General features: G+C 38.7%; 3 protein-coding genes across 9 annotated transcripts in view; 2 read left to right on the top strand and 1 right to left on the bottom strand.

The window, feature by feature from the left end:
• Window positions 1-3,138: 3,138 nt before the first annotated feature.
• Window positions 3,139-6,267, bottom strand: LOC114433693 (putative gonadotropin-releasing hormone II receptor). 2 transcript variants are annotated; one of them, XM_028402341.1, is made up of 4 exons: window positions 6,008-6,267; window positions 4,481-5,890; window positions 3,978-4,182; window positions 3,139-3,857 (listed from the first exon to the last, which is right to left on the bottom strand). In XM_028402341.1, exons 2-4 carry the CDS (start codon window positions 5,027-5,029, stop codon window positions 3,334-3,336), a joined length of 1,278 nt encoding a protein of 425 aa, XP_028258142.1. In that variant the 5' UTR covers window positions 5,030-5,890; window positions 6,008-6,267; the 3' UTR covers window positions 3,139-3,333. The 2 variants fall into 2 exon arrangements, with proteins under 2 accessions (XP_028258142.1, XP_028258143.1); XM_028402342.1 differs by having other exon boundaries at window positions 4,481-5,081.
• Window positions 6,268-11,003: 4,736 nt separating this feature from the next.
• Window positions 11,004-18,359, top strand: sppl2a (signal peptide peptidase like 2A). 3 transcript variants are annotated; one of them, XM_028402392.1, is made up of 17 exons: window positions 11,004-11,212; window positions 11,896-12,006; window positions 12,230-12,412; window positions 12,963-13,052; window positions 13,180-13,313; window positions 13,417-13,571; window positions 13,661-13,757; window positions 14,027-14,128; window positions 14,445-14,526; window positions 14,663-14,737; window positions 14,883-14,939; window positions 15,513-15,566; window positions 16,148-16,247; window positions 16,589-16,669; window positions 16,816-16,976; window positions 17,292-17,325; window positions 17,956-18,036. In XM_028402392.1, exons 1-17 carry the CDS (start codon window positions 11,159-11,161, stop codon window positions 17,994-17,996), a joined length of 1,611 nt encoding a protein of 536 aa, XP_028258193.1. In that variant the 5' UTR covers window positions 11,004-11,158; the 3' UTR covers window positions 17,997-18,036. The 3 variants fall into 3 exon arrangements, with proteins under 3 accessions (XP_028258193.1, XP_028258194.1, XP_028258195.1); XM_028402393.1 differs by lacking the exon at window positions 17,292-17,325 and having other exon boundaries at window positions 17,956-18,359; XM_028402394.1 differs by lacking the exon at window positions 15,513-15,566.
• Window positions 18,360-19,397: 1,038 nt separating this feature from the next.
• The window catches only part of trpm7 (transient receptor potential cation channel, subfamily M, member 7), a 28,785-nt gene continuing 27,930 nt past the window's right edge, over window positions 19,398-20,252 (top strand). For all 4 annotated transcript variants that reach the window (XM_028402848.1, XM_028402846.1, XM_028402847.1 and 1 more), the window contains exon 1: window positions 19,398-19,551. In XM_028402848.1, coding sequence (XP_028258649.1) covers window positions 19,549-19,551 — 3 coding nt within the window. In that variant the 5' untranslated portion in view covers window positions 19,398-19,548. The remainder of the gene's footprint in view (window positions 19,552-20,252) is intronic.

Here is a 20,252-nt window from a genome sequence, read left to right as displayed (position 1 = left end):
GAAGCTAAATTAACAGCATGCTACTCTCAAAAATGCATGCAAGCTGAAGCATTGATGGTGCTGACATAGACTATTGATTTTTTTTCTGACTGGCTAATTTATACCTAAATGTGCGCTGCACACATTTAAGCTTCTTGTTTATTCACCCCGACTCTAGTTGTTTGATCATGTGATGTGTGGTATGGAGGCACCGTTGTCATAACTACGGACACGGGGGTAGCAGCATAGAGGGTGGGAATACCTGCATAATTTCCTGTCCTCTGTAATTACCATTTCAGTACTGTTAGGTCAAAAATACACTCTGTAGCTGCTTGGAGGAGATGCGAAACGTCTTCAAGGAACTCTACAAGTGCAGTTGCCTCAGTTCAAGCTCTCAAATTATGTTTTTAATGAATAATCTTAGGTGTGTGACAAATAAACAGGCACAAGGATACACTGCTTACAGTTCAGTATAATTAGTCATATGTGGGATGAATTAGTCAATTGTGTTCAGTTAGGTGTTCTGCCGCTAGATTCTTGCTCTGTCTTGTGCCACAGTATTGTATTGTATTATAACATGCAAGAAAATAACCAGTGGTTTAATCACAGTGTTCATGAGCATCACTTTGAATTTGCCACTTTAAGACCACAGTGCAGTGCAGCAAAATTTGCACAGCCTCCATTAAAGCCAATTAAAGTCATCACACAAAGAATTATGACATATTTATATATGCACACACACACATATACTATATATGTACAACAAGTAGCACGGTACCTTCAATTCCAGGTCAGTTGTTTTTACTGTGTAACTCTGTAGAAAAAGAAGAAAACATCTTATGCTGTTTCCTTTAAATACATTGTTATTTTTGCATTTCTGTGTGCTTAATTTCCCTTGAAATACACACAGCCACACACAATGCATCATGGTTCAGTAAATTCAAGTTGTTAGATATATTTAGAACTCCCCAGAAAGAATCTTGACCGAAAAGTGATAATGAGGCTAAATCAGTTTGTGGAGAAATGCAACCATGAGAAGAACTGCAACAGATGATGGATCACACAGAGGTCTGGCTCAGCTACAGTTTTGTTTTTAATCACATTCACAGCACTGTTTACACACTGATAAACAGATTCAAAATGATAGAAAGTATTAAAATAATTATTGTTTACAACAGATAATCTGTCAGCTGATTGACACAGTCGTTCGGTTCTGCTAAATGCACACACTCCTCCACATGGATGATATTTAAACTTCCATCATGCCTGTCATATAATAATCATTTAAAAATTCTACAGTATATTACTGTATAATATATTACTATACTTATATAGTGTGTAGAAAGTCTGTTTCTGGTCGTGTTTTTTGAGTCATGAAACACTGACTTTGGGGTCCTTGAATGTCTCACGTCATGTTTTTAAAAGATGCCAAAAAACTACAGTAGAGTTTTCTGCACTTCTTTTAAAATGTAAATCATAACAGTGAAGTGATCACAAAAGTTTGAACTTTTGTGTGTGGCCATCTGACAAATTGATGTAAAAGAGAATACAATCAGCTGCTGCGTGATGTCTGAATGGAATGAATGCCAGGGTAAGAGCAAATTGCACGATATACGTGAGACGAGCTCAGAGTTGTTTAAATTGTTGGCAGAACAATAATAGGATTCTTGAGCCACAATTTGAAAGCTGAGTTTATTTCAAAGAGATTTCTTTGGATGCAAAATCACATCTCAGCTATTCTTTGTGCAGAGATGTTTATCTGCACTGTTGCATAATTTGTATGCACTCTCATATTTCTATGAAATCATGGCATCTCCCCACAAAAGGGAACAGATACTGATTATAATATCTACTTGAAAGCCCCATTTGAATTTCTAAAAACAGCCTTGATGATACCTGAGGTTCTCACATCATCAGGAGCAGCAACGTAATTACTGTGCAGGTGGTCTATTCAGAGTGCTTGGCATGTGTCTGTAAAAAAGAAACAAGAAAGCATTGAGCACTTTACGCAGGTTTTTGATTGATTGAAGATTTTGATCATCTTCATAAGTTACACATCTAGTTTTTCTCACACTGAATGAAAGATCAGATGTTAATTTTATTTTTTTTATCTCTCACACAATTGAATTAATGTGAAAACCTTTCCATTATGGTGTTAACAATGTGACTCATCACTGAGTACAGGCAGCTCCAACTCAGAGATTAATACATTGTATTGAAATTTTCAATTATAAACAGACATAAACTTTGTTGCATAGAAATATCTCAAATATTAAAAATGAATATATTCAATTGATCAGCAAGACTTTTTATTCCTCAGGCCTGGTGTATGTATATATATGAATATGAATACAACCAACAACCTGTTTAGCCTGGTGTAAGGATTATGGACCAACCCACCACAACTGCTCCAACATAATCACTATTTTAATCACTATGCTGGTTTACAGATGGACATTTTTGGCCTTTGCAGTTGCAGCAGTTAGAAATATAGTGCCACATCTTACTTTTATTTTTCTGCTCCTATTGTCTCCACTGTTGGTTGAATTAACAAAAGATCGGGAGATACAGGCGTCAATTTGGAGAGTGGATTCAGTTACATGTGTAAAAACAGGCTTCATAAGGTGCCGGGATATAATTACTTTGCTTTCTACTGAATTTTGGTACCTCCATGTTGTTCCTAAAACAGGTTCATTGGATGGTTTCAGGTTCTTTTTTTCTGAACAAAAAGTCTCTTTGCCTTTATTAAAAAGAGCTGAAGAGAATTTAAAAGTTTCTTATCTCCGCCGCAAATCAATTAGTCACATTGCCAGGGTGGAAATGGCCTTTTCATTTGGCGCTATGACTCATTACTGATTATAGGCAGCCGTCCGCTCCCTCAGGTATACTACTGCTACGCTTCAGCACACACAGAAGTGTTTTTGTGTGAGTGATCTGCACAGAAAAGACTCTCCAGCAGAACTGTGTGCCTTTGATTGCAGCTACATTTTTTTTTCTCATTTCACCAAGCTTATAATGTAATTTTGCATCTGACATTTCAGTAAGAGATGAGGCAATAGTTATGCTGTCAGTCCCAGTGAATATTTTTTAATTTAAAAAGACCACAAAATACAATTCACAGAACACACCCACATTCCTTTGTAGCAGAAGGATGGCAGTGTAATATCAATGTTTTTTTTAAGAAGCACATCTACAAAATACATTTTCCAACCTAATTTTTGATCTCAGTCATTTTAAGTAAGCTGAAATAACATGTTCAACAGAACCACAGTTAGAAAGTCTGACACAACAGAGCAAGTCTGAACAAATAGTTAGTTATACAACAGCTATGAAACCCTCTTTCACTGGACTGTATCATAAGATGCTCTCTGGGCTTGAGTGGTTGCAGTCCCTCTCTGCGTCATTGCCAGCTGTTAAAAAGCTGCACATTGGTGACATTGACTCTGCTCTGCTGTGGTTATCACTGCCCAGCATCAGCATCTCCTGGCTGAGAGGGCTTGCCTTTCTTTTCAGTGACAAAGAATTGCTCATACAGTTAAATGATTCTGTAATAACTGTGGTATCCTGGTCTGTTGCCGTGGTAGCGTTGCAGTAATATCTACGGAGCCCCTTTCTGAAGCGAATTGTGAACAGGCCATATATGACTGGGTCCAGGCAGGCGTTGACGAGACCAAAGATGAACAGGATGTGGGTCAGTGAGTGGGAGACCTTCCCCTCCAAGTCATCAGGAAAGAACCAGTACCAGAGGCCCAGCAGGTAGTACGGAGTCCAACAGATAATGAAAGACAGGACAATCACAATGCTCATTTTTAGCGTTCTCATCCGGGCTCTGGGGATGTTATTCTTCGAACATCGCAAATGCACTTCATTGGAAGGCACTGGGAACAAAACAGGCAAGAGAAATAAAACACAGGACACATCACATCCTCATGTAACAGAAAGAGTAAGTGCTCATGTCCAAAACTAAACATGTCTGCTGAGCCTCAGTTTAAACTTACAGTTGTCCTTTTTCAGTCGTTTGGAGATCTCACAGAAGATCCTGGTATAGCAGGTGATCATGATGACCAGTGGCAGCAGGAACAGGCAGGAGAAAGTGAACATGTTGTAGGCTGTTTCATCCCAGTGAGTGACAAAGCTGCCACGAGTTGTGCACTGAGTGAAGTCCTCAGGATGGATGATGGTCACATTGTGAAAAAGAAACATCTGAGAAATGAAAAGTATGTAAAAAGAAAAAGTATTTAACTGATTCAGAATTTTAATAGTAGAACTTAAATATGCAGATACCAATATGTTATGAAATAGCTCAAATGGAACAGCTGTGTGGCTATACACTGTTAGGGAAAATGATCAAAACAGTTCAGATATGTGGGAACACTTTAAACACTGTAGCTGTCCTCTCATCTGGGTGAATGAGCACCACAGATGATAATATTTTATGAGAAAAAGTAGTCTCCAACTCCAACCCCTCACCTGTGACGTCACCAGGAATACCTGACCTTACCTGAGGAACCGACAGCACCACACTCATGGCCCATGCCACAGAGAGCATGACTCTGTTCCTTTTCCTGGTTATATTGATAGCCAGAGGGTTAAGGATGGCTGACTGCCTATCCAGACTGATCACCACAGTGACAAAGGCACAGCTGTACATCGCCTGCAGCTTGAGAAACATCAGCAGCCTGCAGGCAAAGTCCCCAGCCATCCACTGGACTGTGATGTTCCACACAGCATCCACAGGCATCACAATGAAGGTCACCAGCAGATCTGCCACCGTTAGGTTAATAATCAGGACCCTGACATGGGATTTTCGTTTTCCATCACTGTGAGCTGCCCACAGCACTGCCAGGTTGCAAAAGGCCGATACGCCACAGAGAATGAAGGTGATGATCACTCTGACTTTGGCTGCTGTGGTGAATGTGGGCAGCTGTGGTGCGTCTCCTCCTGTTGTCCAGTTGGAAGGGGCCAAGGAGCAATTACAGCTGACGTTAACCTGACGGCCTGCAGCCAGGTGATACATGGTCAGTGCAGTGTCACACAGAGAGGCATTCATTTTCTGACGCAGGCAGAGGAAGAAACATTCTGCTCATCTGTGTGGATCAGCTCTGAGGATAAGAGTAAACAAACAGAAAGGAGTGAGGGGGAGAGACAGGGGCCACAGACAGTGCGCTATAACAGAAAACACAAACAGCCCATAAATTAATAACAAAATGGCACATCATGAGGAAGTAATATGCATATATGGAAGTACACTGGCACTGAGCTGGAAAGATGGAGCCAACAAACTGTGAGTAATATCAGCACATTCGGCTAATATCACATATTAGACATGTAAGAATGTTTCTGTTTTCCTGGAAGGCAAAATATTCAACCACAAGAAAACAATTTAAGGCAGAACAAGAACTGAAAAGATACAATAACGTAGAAATATTATACACAAACAGTATCATGATGGTTGTTTTGTTTTATTTGAGCCTGAATAAAACTTCTTTGCCAAGAAAATACACATTTATTATTGCTCAAGACCATAAAAACATGGCTTCATAACAAGAGACATCGTCTTAGCATTTGGTTTGCCTTGAATTTTACAGCCGTCACCACCCTGTGACTCATCTAACAGCACTACATCTTGCCTCAGGTATTTGTTAATATTAAAATGTTATAGGAACAGGCACATAACTCCGTGTAAACTCACATTATGTGATTTTTTTATTGGCAAATATAGACATAATACACACATATACACTTATATATATGCTCACAGCTTTCTGATCAATTACCTCCTGGTTCACACACACACACACACACACAAATGGAGATGTCAATTCTCCTCTCTTGCCTAAATCAAAGCTGTTAACCTGCTCCACTAGGCATGTTTACCACACCACACCACAGATCCTCAGTCAACCATCATCTATGGAACAAAACAAACAAGGACTGTTTTGTTGTGACGTAAGCCATATTGTTTTCTATTGATTCCAAAAATGACAACTAAAACTGACGCTAGTGGCGAGTATGAAATCAAACTTACGTGCAGTGCAGACAGGCTGTTTAAAAGAAATCACATCAGGGCTTAAGACGGGATGCGTGCTGTCTTTTCCATAGGTATGCTCCTTAAGTTTAGAGAGGCAGCAGGTTGAGCCGCCCGGGTCCTGTCCTCCAGCTGCTCCACCTTTAACCGCACACACCAATCAGAGCCCTCAGGGGTGTGGTCTCACTTCACTTTCACACGCCAACATCCGACAAGACGAGAAAAGAGACGCGAGTGGCTGCAGCGCATAAAGTATGATGGGTGGTCACCAGAAGAAGAATAAAACCACAGTTTGGATGTTGCCCGTGAAATCCTCCAGTGTTAAGACATGGTCCATGGGACTGGGACACACAATATTCATTTTAATGTGACGAACATGAAGACCGTAAAGTGTTCAGGCCACCTACACGTCATGTTTAGTTTTCCAAAACATTCATAAATAAATTTACATTTAAAACAAAAATGTAGAAAATACTTGAAAATATTGCTGAGACACATGAGGTACCTTTTTCGTTTGTTTGTGTTTGTGTTTTTACATCAATACTAATGGATTGTTTGGACAAAAACAAGAAAACCTGCTAAAATTCAGTCATAATTGGTTGACTGCCTGACTTGTTGCCAGCTCTGTCATATTTGAGCCTGCCAGTGAAAATGTGAACAAACCCACACCTCTATACAGGTTGGGAAAGCATCATGTAAAACAGTAGAGTTTACCAAAGGACATGTGAATGTGCAAACGTGTTTCTGCTGTCAGGGGGGAAATTAGAATTATATGTATTTTCAGCTCTGAAACGTTCTTGGTTCGCAGAAATGTTCAATGGAAACGTTTTTATTTCTGGGTTGGAATGTGACATTTCTTAACAAAAGCAGAAGTTTGCTCTCTAAGAATTATATTATTCACAAAAATGATTACTTAATAAATATGTCTGAACTGGCTGTGTTCTGTTTCCACGGCAAAGTTCACTTAGACTCTAACAGAGGTCAAGGCAGGCAGGAAAGGTGACAGGGGTTAATTAAAGCGGTCTTTCACCTCCTTGCAGAACATTTGTTCTTTTTATGTTATGATTTAAGAAATGTGAAAATACAAAAGGAGAGAGCGACAGCATAATCATATAATCAAAGAGCCAATTAAAGTCAAACAAAGTCCCAATCCCTGACACATCCCTGATGGGTAATGTCCACTCCACATTTCAACCAACTAGCAACCACTTTTCAGTGACATGTGTCAAATGATGTTGTTTTTCACAATCTAATTATGATTTCTATGTGATAATGTCTTTCAAAGCAATGACTCATATGACTCTTCTGGGCTATGGAAAGTATGGAAAGGTTATTCTTATACCTGCTGTAATGGAAAGCAAATGCATTATGATGCATTATGGAAGTAATGTACTTTGTCTCTATAGACACTATCTTTAGCATTTGGTCATAGCGGTAAACAGAGTCCGTGTACAGCTGATATTAGCAGAAACACATTTGGTTCACATACCATCCATTACCATTATCATTCACCAAACAAGCAGAGAGGATATTGAATCAATCAATCAATTATGTATTATATACTATATCTAATATTATATGTCAGTAATATTACTGCTGTTTGATTTTCCTCAGCTTTTAAATGTCACAGCTAAAGATGTAACTGAACACATCATTTAATACTGTTCCTTTGTGATGTACTTGCGATGATGTTGGATCATGTCCACAGCCAGGAAGGAATAGAACATACTGACCTATGTTGTTTTTTTATGTCACTCTAATCTTCCGGCTTCGATCATCACAAGCCCTTGAGGAGAATTTGATACTATCAGCCACAATCATGTTTTATAACCTTCAAAACATTTACATTATTTGTTAATATTTACAAAAGTTATATTACGTGCAATTTTGCATGTCCAAGAGTGAATAGTATAAGAGTCATCTTACTCTAGTAACTCTAGAGTTCATATTACATACCATTGCTTCAGAAAACACTCAGACCCAGTCACTTATATAATGTTGTGGGCATAATTTATCATTGATGCTTTTTTTCTTGGTAAATTATTAAAGACTAGACACATCATAACAGGTTGAATACTTACTTTTAATTTGGAGGACACAATCCTGTTATCATCTATTAACATATTAACATATTTCCCTTTTTCCCTGGCAGCAGTCAGTGTTAGCTTGTGCTGCCAGTTTCCAACGTTTTTTTTTTAAATTATACATAATAGTGCACTATACACAAAGTGCTTTACTGAAATAAAATAAGACCCCCAGACAATTACACCCAAAATACATACCAGGCACACACACACACCCATACACACTTCTACTTAACAAAATAAAAACAGGATAAAAGGATAAAAAGGTACGGTCCAAGGAAACACCATCATTACTTATACATAAATATATATATTATATATAAACCTACCATTGAAATTATAGACTGATCATTTCTTTGTTAGGGGGCAAACTTACCAAATCTGCATGGGTTCAAATCTTTTTTTCCCTTACTATTAAGTGAAAAGCATGCCGCAGAGAATGGTTTGATCATAAGTGTGAAAGCATGCATGCATTAATTCCATTTTCTCTCAGCAGAAAGCTGAGGGTTCCTTCAGACATTGATGCTTGGCCAGCAGGGGCATAATGTTCCCTGTGAGTCAGAGGACTCCGTCACTGAGCTGTCAATAGATGTCTTAGAAAAAGACAACAGGCCCTGTACAGACTGATATTTTTTTCTCTTTATTCTTTTACAGCTCTAAAGTACCAGTGGACCTTTAGTGTTTCAACGTAATCCTGTTCTGAACTGGGCAATATCACCAGCAATTCTGTTTAGTAATATAATTGTTTCAGTGAGTGGAAACAAATGAGGTTGTTACCACATCTGGATGTTGGCTGCCTTTGTGCTAAGATACATAATACTAATATTTTATTTTTTTATTTTTATTTTAGATACTGTATTAATCCCAGAGGGAAATTCTTTACTGTCATACAATGACTAGCAAGGCGCGCCACTGTTGTCCCCAAAATAATACTGTATATAATATAATAATATATATAATAATACTGTAATACATACACCAACAGGCGTCCATGTTGTTATTTCCTAAATTTCACACTCAAATTACATTATGAGTAGCATTACCCAAGGTAACATGCAATAGCCATGTCATTACAGGGTGCTTCAGTGCAAAATATATTTGCAAAGTGACACATCTGAAGCCCAAGCCAAAGTTGTAGCTGCCAGCTACTCAGGTCAGGGTCAGACAGAAGGCGGCAGCTGCTGTATTCATCTCAAGTTATGATGCCATGAGCTTCAGGGATGAGCCAGGAAGTCTCAGTGTGTGCCTGAAAATCCATCACCATATGGCACATTTTAGCTGCTGATCATTTCTCTGCCATACAAGGACAGATGGGATGATTACACTTATCCATTAGAGATATCTTCATATTAAGCACTAATAATATTTAAATCAATCTGCACGTGGGAGACACAAAGTAAACATCCACAGCCAATGTAGGTTCTACACACATATCCAATGCAATGCTGGTTGGTGAGATGCAATATTCAGCCAATTATTTCCATATTATCTTAATAACAACACAGCCAGTAGTTGTCAAAATCATGTCTTCTAGCTAATTATCCATCTGTTTCAGCACAAGTGACACTTTCTGTTTTTCAGTGTTTACACTTTGATGGAAAAAGCCATTCATGTGAAACTGATTAATTTGACACAGGTTCAACAAGTATATCTGATTACAGTTTGGACCAGCCAGTAAACTGGCTTTTAGCTAATTGGTGCCAAGTGATAAGCCGGATGACATCATTTAAAAACATGATCACATGTATCTTCACCCTTTGTCACATTACACTGGATGGTAGATTTAAATGAGTCCTATTAACAAGAAACTTTTAAGACAAAACTAATCAGGCATACGGTCGAATATTCAGTAAGAGGTCATAAATAAGTCATATAAATATGAACATGATTCACCATGAGGACCATTACGTGTAAATAAATAACATTTGGGAAACAAGGACTAACTCCCCAAATTTAGTCTGTACAAACATTGTTACAACAAATAAACAGAAACATTGTTCAGATGTTTGATATGATGGGGATATCTGAAACTAAAATGCACCACCTCTGGAAGCTTAAAAGAAGGGGGCTAATACACTAGATATCGCAATCCAATATAAGCAATGGCTGTGAAGCTTCAAGGTAATACAATGTCAACATTTAATAAAGTATAAGCCATGAATTACCAGCAGTGCCTACACAGCTTAAACAATCATGTGATTTTTATGACAACTCAAGTTAGACCTGAATTTTATGGGCCACACAAAACAATATCTTCTGTGAACTTTTTTGGAGATTTTTTTTACAGTTACTTCTATTTGACATTTGAAACAGTGGAAACTGCCAGCAGGCAGAACTCTGATGTCTTTTTTTGCCCTCCTCTGGTTTTTGTGTAGAAAATTAGCCCACTAGAAGATCATGGTTGTTGAGTGTTGCCAGCCAGCAAAGGTCAACACTGTATGTCATCAGATGAGTCAATTACCTCATAATGGGTTCACACACATATAGGCTACTGCTGCACATGGCATTTTTTTGTAAAATAAAAATAACAGTGCATTACAATTTATGGACTGGATCATTTTAAAATGTGTTCAAATAATTTATGTATTGATTATTTAAACACTGCAAATCATGAAATAATTATTTCCTAACACGGTAACACAGTAGTAGTAGGCCTATGATTTGGATGAGAATTGTATCCTCTGGTTCCCTCGCTATTTTCTGGAATTTCTAACTGGAATCGTTATTATATATGGCGATATTGCTGTGTTTTGAGGTTAGCACTTTATTAGCCTTCGCATGCAGGCTGCATCTATTATTTTAATCATGGATTATGTGTCATAATAACACGCAGTAACAGGTTTTCGTGTGTGTGTTGCAGCTTCTGACGTTTAAGTGGAACTGAAACCGGCTGGGCAGAGCATCACGTGACAAACCAGCCAATACAGGAAGTACCTGTCATCTGTTGTCCTGCTGAACAGCCATGAAGATACTCGCAACATAGCGAATTAAAAAGTGTTTTCTTGTCCTACAGAAGTAAATTTAAGTTGATGTTCCGAGATTTTATGAGAAACCGAATGTTACGACAATGGAAGGAACCGTCAGAATCGTTTTTTTGTCTGTCATTTTCTTGGCGTCGCAGGTAAGTTGATAGACGGTTCTAACTACCATATGATGATGGGCCTAAAAGCCTGACTTAGTGGTAGAAAATGGGTCATAAGTTACTGTAATTAACTTCCCTGAGTGATACTGCCAATGTGTAGTCGAAACAATTAATGAAGGGAGCTAAATGACAGTGTTGTTTAGTGTAAAATGACCACTGTCTGTGAACTAAAGCTCGTTAATCGTTAACGCTAGCTTTAACGAGGCTAGTCAGTTAGCCTTAGGGTGCTGTTTGAGCTGTACTGATATTATTCCATGACATTAATGTAGAAGGATCACATTGGCAGGCGATTTCCGTGTTATTTAGCCAGCATGTTTCTGGGTATTAAGTGAGGTTTTGGTGGAGCGTGATTTCCCCGACGACCGCCGCCATCGCAGGTGTCACGGATTTAATTTGGTTTAACTCTTTTGAAGCTTATTGAAGCGTATTTGACATTTAAAGCATTGTCAGTATTTTTTAGACATATTTCAGCGCATTTATTAAAACACAGCCTCTATATAAACACGGGTAATACGTTAATAAACCAACCATGATGATGATTTGACTCTGTTGTCTCCTTCAGCCTGTATTAGTTTGATTACTCAGTCTAATCTGACAAAACTTTGTTAGATTAAAAAAAAAATCCTAATATAAAACAGTAAAGAGCATTTCTTTCCCAACAGATAAATTGCCAAGAGGCAGTCTTGCATATTTCAGATGGAAGTGAAAACAGGGAGTACTGCATCGTTCACAATCACTCCTGGACCCCCCTTTCTCAAACGCTTGCTGATGCCGTAAGTTTTTAAACTCTGCTGAAACACACTTGTGACTTGATATTATCTGGAGCAGAAGGTGTGACTTTTACTGACTCTTACGGTGTTTATCCCTGTGATTTTTCTTTCACATTATAGCTTCTTGACAAAGTGAAAACAAAACTAGAAGTGTAATGATCATGGTAGGCAAATTCCAAATGACCTGTTCCTCTAATTTGCTAAATGAATCTCTATATACTTCCAGCCTTTGTACCCATTGGTGAATATGACCTCCACAAGGCTGTGCAACAGCTCACGAGTTAGTCCGGATGTCATGAAGGGCAAAGCTGTGGTAGTGATGAGGGGGGACTGTGATTTCTCTCAGAAAGCCATTGTTGCTCAGAGCCTCGGAGCTACAGCTTTGCTCATTGCCAGCAACACACCATTGGTAGGTCATTGCAATTTTTTAATTAAGTGTGATGTTTCGTTTTCATTTTCTTTTTTTAAAATGTTTAATGTAGTGTAAATGTATTATATCAGTGGTGACAGCATTAGTCTGATATGTTGTTGTGGTTGAACCTGCTTCACCTTTTTATTGGCTGTGTATCCTGGTCTTGTTTAACTCTTGCGTTACCTGATGCAATGTTTAATTTATAGCAATGAAACTAAGGTAGTGGGTGTGTTGAACTGAGTATTTATTTTTAGTTCCTGCTACCGTATTTACTATGATGGGTTCTTTTTGCCAAGCCACCTTTATGTGTAACAAATGATGTTGTTGACTTTGTTGGGTATTGACTTGAATGGTTAATGGTTACGCCCATAGAAGCGACTTCAGAATAAGGAAGTGACACACCAGTGGTGTGGAGTTGTGGGAATGTGCACATTTTCTTATTTTAGGCTGTTATTAGTTCACCTTGTCTTTTTTCTTTCCTACAATGACCCTGATAAGAGCAATTATTGTGTCTTTATATAAATGTCTTTCAAACTACTCTGCTCAGACCACTCCAAGTGCCAATGATTCCGACTATGCCAAGGTCCATATTCCCCTGGCTCTTATGAGGTACAGAGACTTCCTGGAAGCACAGCAGGTCAGAGAAGTGTTTTCTATGCCAATACTATGTTTAGCTGTGTTTCTTGTTGATGTCCATTCTGATGTCTTTAATTTGAAGTATGCACTCTTTATGTTTTGGTAACGAGTGTTTTATATGCCCTCAGGTCTTTGGTGAAGGAATGCAGGTGAAGCTGTATGCTCCACCTTACTCAAAGATTGATCCAAGTATTGCTGTCATCCTGCTTATTTCCATCATCACAGTCAGTTTGGGTGGCTACTGGAGTGGAGCATGTGAGAGGTGAGATTTTACATTTATTAGTAAAGAACTGTGGGTTAAAAACTCACATCAGGAAATGTTACTGAAACACAATTAAAATGTTATTTTTTTCTGCTTGTGGCAGGGATCGATTGAATAGTTGTGTGCTGGGGGGCGGAGGGGGAGATAACAAAGCAGACAGCGGAGAACTTTCCCTGTATTCTCCTCTCAAAGTGGTCTTCTTTGTTGCTATGATGTGTGGGATGCTGGTGCTTATGTACTACTTCTACAATGTCCTTGGTGAGTGAATCAAACAACTCCTGTGTATCTGACGTAATAATGTTATCTGGTGTTGCATTGATTTGACCTGTTTTTGTTTTTTCCCCCAGTTTACATCATTATTGTTATATTCTGCCTTGCATCTGCCTCTGCACTGTTCAGCTGTCTGGATGCTGTGATGGAACAAATTGGATGTGGCACTTTAAGGTAGGATTGTTCTTTAAAAAAGACTATATATGTATACATCTGCAGGAGGAAAACATTATTACAACAGTATTATTGGTTGGTCCATAAATATATTATATATAAATAAAGAAATATAGAAACATATTTTCAGGATAATCATTTTGGTGGGATGGGTGTGAAACACTCATACAGACAGGCTTCGACTGCTCAACAGCATTTGTTTATTTGAGTTTCTAATTATGTCTGTGTTTTTTTTTTTTTTATTTTTTTTTTTTTTTTTTTTATTTTAGCTTCTCTGTCCGAAACTGGAACTTCTCAGTGAGGTCTCTCCTTCTGGCTGCTGTGTGCATTAGCATCGCTGTGGTTTGGGGAGTGTACCGAAATGAAGACAGGTACATGCTGGGTGTCTCAGCACCGAAGTCTGTCTGTCTGTTCCAGTCTTATTATTTAGACACAGACTGTTTACTGATGTAGTGTAGTGTTTTTGGTTAAAATGATCTAGAAAACACACATTGTAAAGGTGCTTCTCTCATGTGTTTCCAGTATTAGATATAGTGTATACATGGCAGAAAACAATTTTGCACATACTGTGTACTGTGTAATGTGTAATTTTTTTAACATGTTTTCTATTTATACTTAGTAACGCAAGCCTATTAAAAAATGGAAAAGCTTGTTAAGGTGAATACCTAAGATCTCATGTGTTTGTAGATGGATCTGGATCTTACAAGACCTTCTTGGCATTGCTTTCTGTCTCAACTTTATGAAGACCATTTCACTTTCCAATTTTAAGGTGCTTCCTCACCCTTTCTCCTCAGACTTGATTTTTATTCTTCTGTTATTTGCCTGTTGCGCTTTGTACATGGGAGTACTTGTAGTACTTTCAGTACTTTTCAGTTTTTTGTCCCTGACAGTGTTTTTCTTCACAGATCTGTGTGATCCTTCTGAGCCTCCTTCTTGTGTACGATGTCTTCTTTGTTTTTATCACTCCTTTCTTAACCAAGGTAATTTTAAAGCATCAATGTTTTTATTATTTTTACATAAATAATGTTTAATATCGTGGTGATTTAATAATGTTTAGTGTTGTGGTGATTTTATAACCTAATGAGTAATTGAATAAACGCATCTTGCATCTTGTTCTGTCAACAGAATGGAGTTAGCATCATGGTGCAGGTTGCCCTTGGCCCAGATGCATCTGGAGAAAAGGTAAACTCCCTGCATTACCTACTACTGTAAAGGGGAACTTCACCAAATTGTTCAACTTGGCTTTTGCCCAAAACATTTCAGAATCACAATTGTATTTATTGCCATGCAAGTGAAGGGGTTTCACATTAATAGGAATTACCTTAGTGATTTGGTGCATACAAAAAACAAGTAACATATAATAATAGGAAGCATACAAACAATGCTAAAATATCTGATTTAGGTTCACTTTTTACATTAAATTTAAGATTTAGATCTTTGGATTTTAGATCAATCAGCAATGTGATGCAATAAAAGAAAAAGACAACAAGCCAAATTCTGAGGAGTTTGAATGATAACTTCAAGAAGACTAAAACACTGTTTTGTGAAGAGATGGATTGCTGTTCAAGAAGAGGCCTGTCATCTTTGAATCTGAACAGTTCTATTACCTCAAGCAAAAAGCTAAGCTTGGTGGAATTCCCCATCAACTGTGCATTGGCTTTATTAACATCCAGGCTGAATTGCTTGTTGCTCATGCCCAAAGAGGAACAATAGATTGACTAACTCTGCGCTGGGGTTGGGTGGGATCTGTCGCAGACGCAAGGTAACATGGTGGAGGTCCCTGCTGAACCCCAGGCTCCTTCTGAGAAAGTAAGGCTTGACTTGATACCCATCCACGTCATTGTAAATGCATTGTAAATCCTGATGCGGGTGGTGGATGTTCAGGTCTCCCAAAGAACATTCTTCAGCTTCTGCCAGATACTTATATGTGATTTAAAACATGAGGAAAGTTTTTTTAATCTTTATTTTCTTTTTATTTCACATAGACATTGAAACAACAATCTAACCCTGATAAAAAAAATCAGATCCCACATTCGCACATAATTATCAGGTGGTGGGTGCTGATAGGTCACCTGCATTTTGAAGGCCACAGTTCAGCTCAAGGTGGATTAGTTCAACACCACTGTTTCATCTTTTTCATCATCTGTATGTTTTGGTGTGCAGCAGGGTCGTTCTTTGCTTGTAAATTTAGTTTGTTTATGCTATAGTTTGTCTGTTAATTATTTGGGTAGAACAAATGAAAACAGGAATATATTACAAGATGTTGTGGCTGTCATATTGTAAATGTTAAAAAAAATAATGTACACCACCATATTTGTTATACAACATAAAAACATGTATATGTAACGCTTTGTAATTTTAATTATGTTAAATATTTTATATTTTATCAGCTACCAGTGGTAATGCGTGTCCCACGGTTCTCGGCTTGGGCTCAGAACCTATGTGGGATGCAGTTCTCCATTCTGGGTTACGGAGATATCATTGTCCCAGGTGAGGTTAAAATGTTGCTGTCGGCGGTTACCTAAATTATCCCTGGAAGCAATTTACAGGCAACAGTGGCTGCTGATCACTAGTCGGATTGATTGTGCCACTGGGAACTTGTTAACTACCTTTGAATGTCTGTAGGAAAACACAGCAACATTACTTATTATTTAACAAATGATGTTGATTACTACCTACTAATTTGTCATTTTTTGAATACGATCAAAACCAGGATAGTAATGTTCATGTAAACACAAGGTGTAACTGTACAAGAGTAATTTAGTGTCACATAAATCTGAATTTATCATTTAAAAGGCCACTCACTGTTTCCATTTTCATTGATCCTACAGGTCTCCTAATAGCTTATTGTAGTCGGTTTGATGTTTGGGTCAACAGCAGCAAGAAGATCTACTTTGTGAGCTGCTGCATAGGTACTTCAGTCGTTATCTTTATTTTTGTATCTAATACTTCTGTTTGCTACCCCCCGTGGGGTTATCTGACCGATGAAACTTTAGTAAATCAATGCTAAAGCTTTATGTTGACATTATTTCTTCCCACCATGTCTTATTCCCTGTAGCCTACCTGCTGGGAATGATACTGACGTTTGCTGTGATGCTGCTGTCTGGGATGGGCCAGCCTGCTTTACTCTACTTAGTGCCCTTTACCCTGATAACCTCTGCTGTGGTGGCAGGGTGCAGGGGTGAAATGAAGAAGTTTTGGGCAGGAACCACCTATGAGGTAAGAAGAGCAGACAGACAAATCAAAGTGCTATACAGTGCTGTAGTGCTACAGGTTTGGCATAATGGTGGTGTCCAGTATGTTGCCAATAGACACTATTATGAGCTCACTACACAAGAGACTAGTTTCAACATCTATGCAAGTGAACTTACCTAAGTTGATAGAAGTCTATGCAATGATAACGACCATTTTCCCCACACCTCATCCTGTTATTTGGGTGGATATGTAAATATGCTTCTGTACAGTATTTAAGAGAAAGACGCAAAAAATAGCAGGTAACGGATACGATTCTGATCCAGTCTTCGTTTTACCCAGGTCTTGGACTCATCCAGGGAACCTTTGCTGCCAGGTGTGCTTTCCTCCAAACCAGTCCTCTCCCTTGCATCTTTCCTACCCTTAGTGTTGCTTACTGCAGTGCCTTATTGTCTCTAACACTTTCTTTTACCCCTTTTTCTTTTGACATTTAACTCCTGATTTCCAGGGTCAATGTGATGTTTAAAGACAAAACGGACTATAAAAAAACAAAGAACGTCGAATGTAGAAAAGGGTTTTATATAATTGTACAATTTGACCACAAGGTGTCCCTAGTTGACTGCAAAAAAACATAAATGCCCTGAAGATCTCCACATCCACACTGCAAATTAAAGTTGTCTTGAAGCTACGTATGGCCCTGGAATACTCTTAACTTCATCTCTTAATTTCTGCAGTTTTTGTTCTTTCTTTGCAGTTTGTTTTGACATTTTATATTTTGTCTCTCACCTATCTTCTCCCCAATCAACAGGTATTAATGACCTTACCCCTCCATCCTTCATGCAGTTTACCAACATACATGTACATGTTGTTCTCTGCATGTTGTTGCTTGCACCCATCTGTGGCATGGGTTTTGTAAAGAGAAAGAAATTAAAACCCCACCAATGTGACTGTTTGTCTCAGTGAAACAAAACATTACACTGATTAACTGTTTTTTTTCCTGCTTTAGAGGGACGAACTGACTGCCGTGTAGAAGCTGAACGATGCTGACTTGCTAAGTGTTGAGCTTGGACCCATCTGCAGGATCCTTTAAAAAAATACATTTAATACTGTATTTGCAAACAAGGGAACACTTGTCATTGATCAAACATATTCTTGGAACACTGTGGGTTAATTTTTGGACTGACATGAATGGTTGGCGCTTCATTAATGCTGTATAAATTAAACAGAGTTATTCAAGTGATTATTAAAGCACTTGTTTAGTGCCTGAAAGGTCTGTTGGGTTACTTTCAGAAAACTGTAATGACTTTGCCTTGGTGATGATTGCATACAACACAATGAGGACGCACTTTATAAAATGCAGCTTGACAGTTTTACCAGGGGTGGGGGTGGGGGTGGGGGGGGGTAAGTTTCTTGTTGGTACAGTGTGATACATTTTGATAACTGAGGTTTCTGTGCAATCTGTTTGTAAAAATGTGATTTCTTTTAATGCCTTACATTAAATACAAAACTGGATTTAATATTCACATATGTGGGATTTTGTTCAATTGTAAACATTCTCTGAGCACTGAACGAAGAGGGAGGTTGTGTTTTTGGTGTAGAGAAGTGTTTAATAGTGCTATGCATGAACAAACACATTTCCAACAAGAACGCTGCAATAAAGGACGTTTCAGTCAAAGCGTAGCTGGGACGGTTCCATCATTGAAGGAGTTACACATTAATGACTAGGTGAGTGCACAAAACGTGAAGGATGTCAGTACATGTTTGTCATCCTGATGAGGATAAACATGTCCCAGTATTAGGAACAGTCCCCAAACCCATGTGCCTAACTTTCTTTCTTTTCAAGTTTGCAAGGTAAATAGTTTATAAATGCAGTGTTTTTCGTTGCATACCCTCAGTACGCCAGGTACAGGTTATGTAACTGTACAGGTATATGTGATGTTTTTATGTGTTTCTGTTGTCTATGACACCTTCATTTAACATGTCTTTTATCAATGGTAACTAAATAGTTTTGTAACCAGAGAACTAGAGGCCGATAATTGTTTATCAGATTAAACAGTCTCTTGCTGGTTGTAATATGTAAATAACGTAGACAGGCAACATTTAAAAAAAGTTTACAATAATTCATACCAAAAACTATATGTACTTTTATTAGAGTATACTAAAAATGTATGATGGTAATGTTAATGCTATTTAAATACAGCATCAATAAAGATAATGTTAAACTTTTTAGCAAGTCTTCACCTCATAGTGGTGAACATGTTAAGGCTTAGCCAGATTATATACTGACAGGTAGCACAGTGTCAGACAAAGCTCCTTTGTGCTGGGTGTTTGTATTTATCAGGAAGTAAAACAAAGCGCACATGTGGCCCGTGGCTCCGCCTCAGCCACGTGACAGAGAGCTGGCTGAGTCAGCCGGCTCGTCATGCAGCGTCAGTTTGGAGTCGCACAATTATGAAAAAGCAACCTTCCGTTGAAGCTGCAGCCGAAGCGGATCTCTCTAACGTCCACCGGGCTTTCCTTCCGAGGCTAACTGAGAGCACCGCCGATAGATGGATAAAAGCCACGACAGAGCTCTTCCTGAGTCTCAACGGTGAAGAGAATGGTATGTTAGTCTCTGTGGTCAGTCAGACACCTCCTCTGGGTTTTATAGTGTTGTTAAATTGGCGCGGATGATCGTCGTGACTGATGTGGGTTTTGACTGGCAGGTCCCCCATGCATGTTGCCTGCTTGCCCTGTCAGGCACCCAGCGGGGACTCCGGTGGTATTTGCGGTGTTTACCGACCGTCTGGCAATTCAGCGAATTCAGTGTAACGCAGACGTAGTACGTTGGGTGTACACGGTGACACACTGTCTAGCAATAAAACCCAAAATCACACACGGGCGGTAGCTTTAGCAAGCTAAGTAGCTAGCTCGCTAGCGCTAAAAGCTAGGTACTTAACCCAAGCTAACTAGCTACCGCAGCTGTGGTAGCTTGACAGTGTTAGCAGCACTTTCTTTGCCACAAGACAGCAGAGACAGAACGTTGCTTTAAAACTTAGTCGCCAGAGCAACTGGCATTTGTTTAACACACATTTCTCCCAGGTGTCTCGGATAGTGGACAAGAGACGCTGTCATTGCCAGTAACAAGTCAATGCCACCTTGAGTGGCTGCCAGGTCTGTTCAGACTGAATGCTTTTTATTCCCCCGTGTCGGAACAAGTTAAGTGCTTTGTATAATAATGCATTTATTATCTCAGACGTTAAACGTTAAACCTCTAAATACCCACCCTGGACTGTTTGCTATTTGGTTGGAGTGAAAATGTTC

This window comes from Parambassis ranga, chromosome 3, assembly GCF_900634625.1.
Source record: "Parambassis ranga chromosome 3, fParRan2.1, whole genome shotgun sequence".
Lineage (NCBI taxonomy): Eukaryota > Metazoa > Chordata > Actinopteri > Ambassidae > Parambassis > Parambassis ranga.
The sequence above is the reverse complement of the archived record's forward strand: the minus strand, read 5'-3'. Positions and strand labels throughout refer to the sequence as shown.

What these genes read in the sequence shown, in the direction of transcription:
- LOC114433693 (XM_028402341.1), bottom strand. Translation starts at nt 5,029, where the DNA reads ATGAATGCCTCTCTGTGTGACACTGCACTGACCATGTATCACCTGGCT. An exon ending in TGGTGCTGTCGGTTCCTCAG is followed by an intron (nt 4,183 to 4,480) that starts GTAAGGTCAGGT and finishes TTCATTTCTCAG; the next exon opens with ATGTTTCTTTTTCACAATGT. An exon ending in ACGACTGAAAAAGGACAACT is followed by an intron (nt 3,858 to 3,977) that starts GTAAGTTTAAAC and finishes TTTTGTTCCCAG; the next exon opens with TGCCTTCCAATGAAGTGCAT.
- sppl2a (XM_028402392.1), top strand. Translation starts at nt 11,159, where the DNA reads ATGGAAGGAACCGTCAGAATCGTTTTTTTGTCTGTCATTTTCTTGGCG. An exon ending in ATTGGATGTGGCACTTTAAG is followed by an intron (nt 13,758 to 14,026) that starts GTAGGATTGTTC and finishes TTTTTATTTTAG; the next exon opens with CTTCTCTGTCCGAAACTGGA. An exon ending in CGGAGATATCATTGTCCCAG is followed by an intron (nt 16,248 to 16,588) that starts GTGAGGTTAAAA and finishes TTGATCCTACAG; the next exon opens with GTCTCCTAATAGCTTATTGT.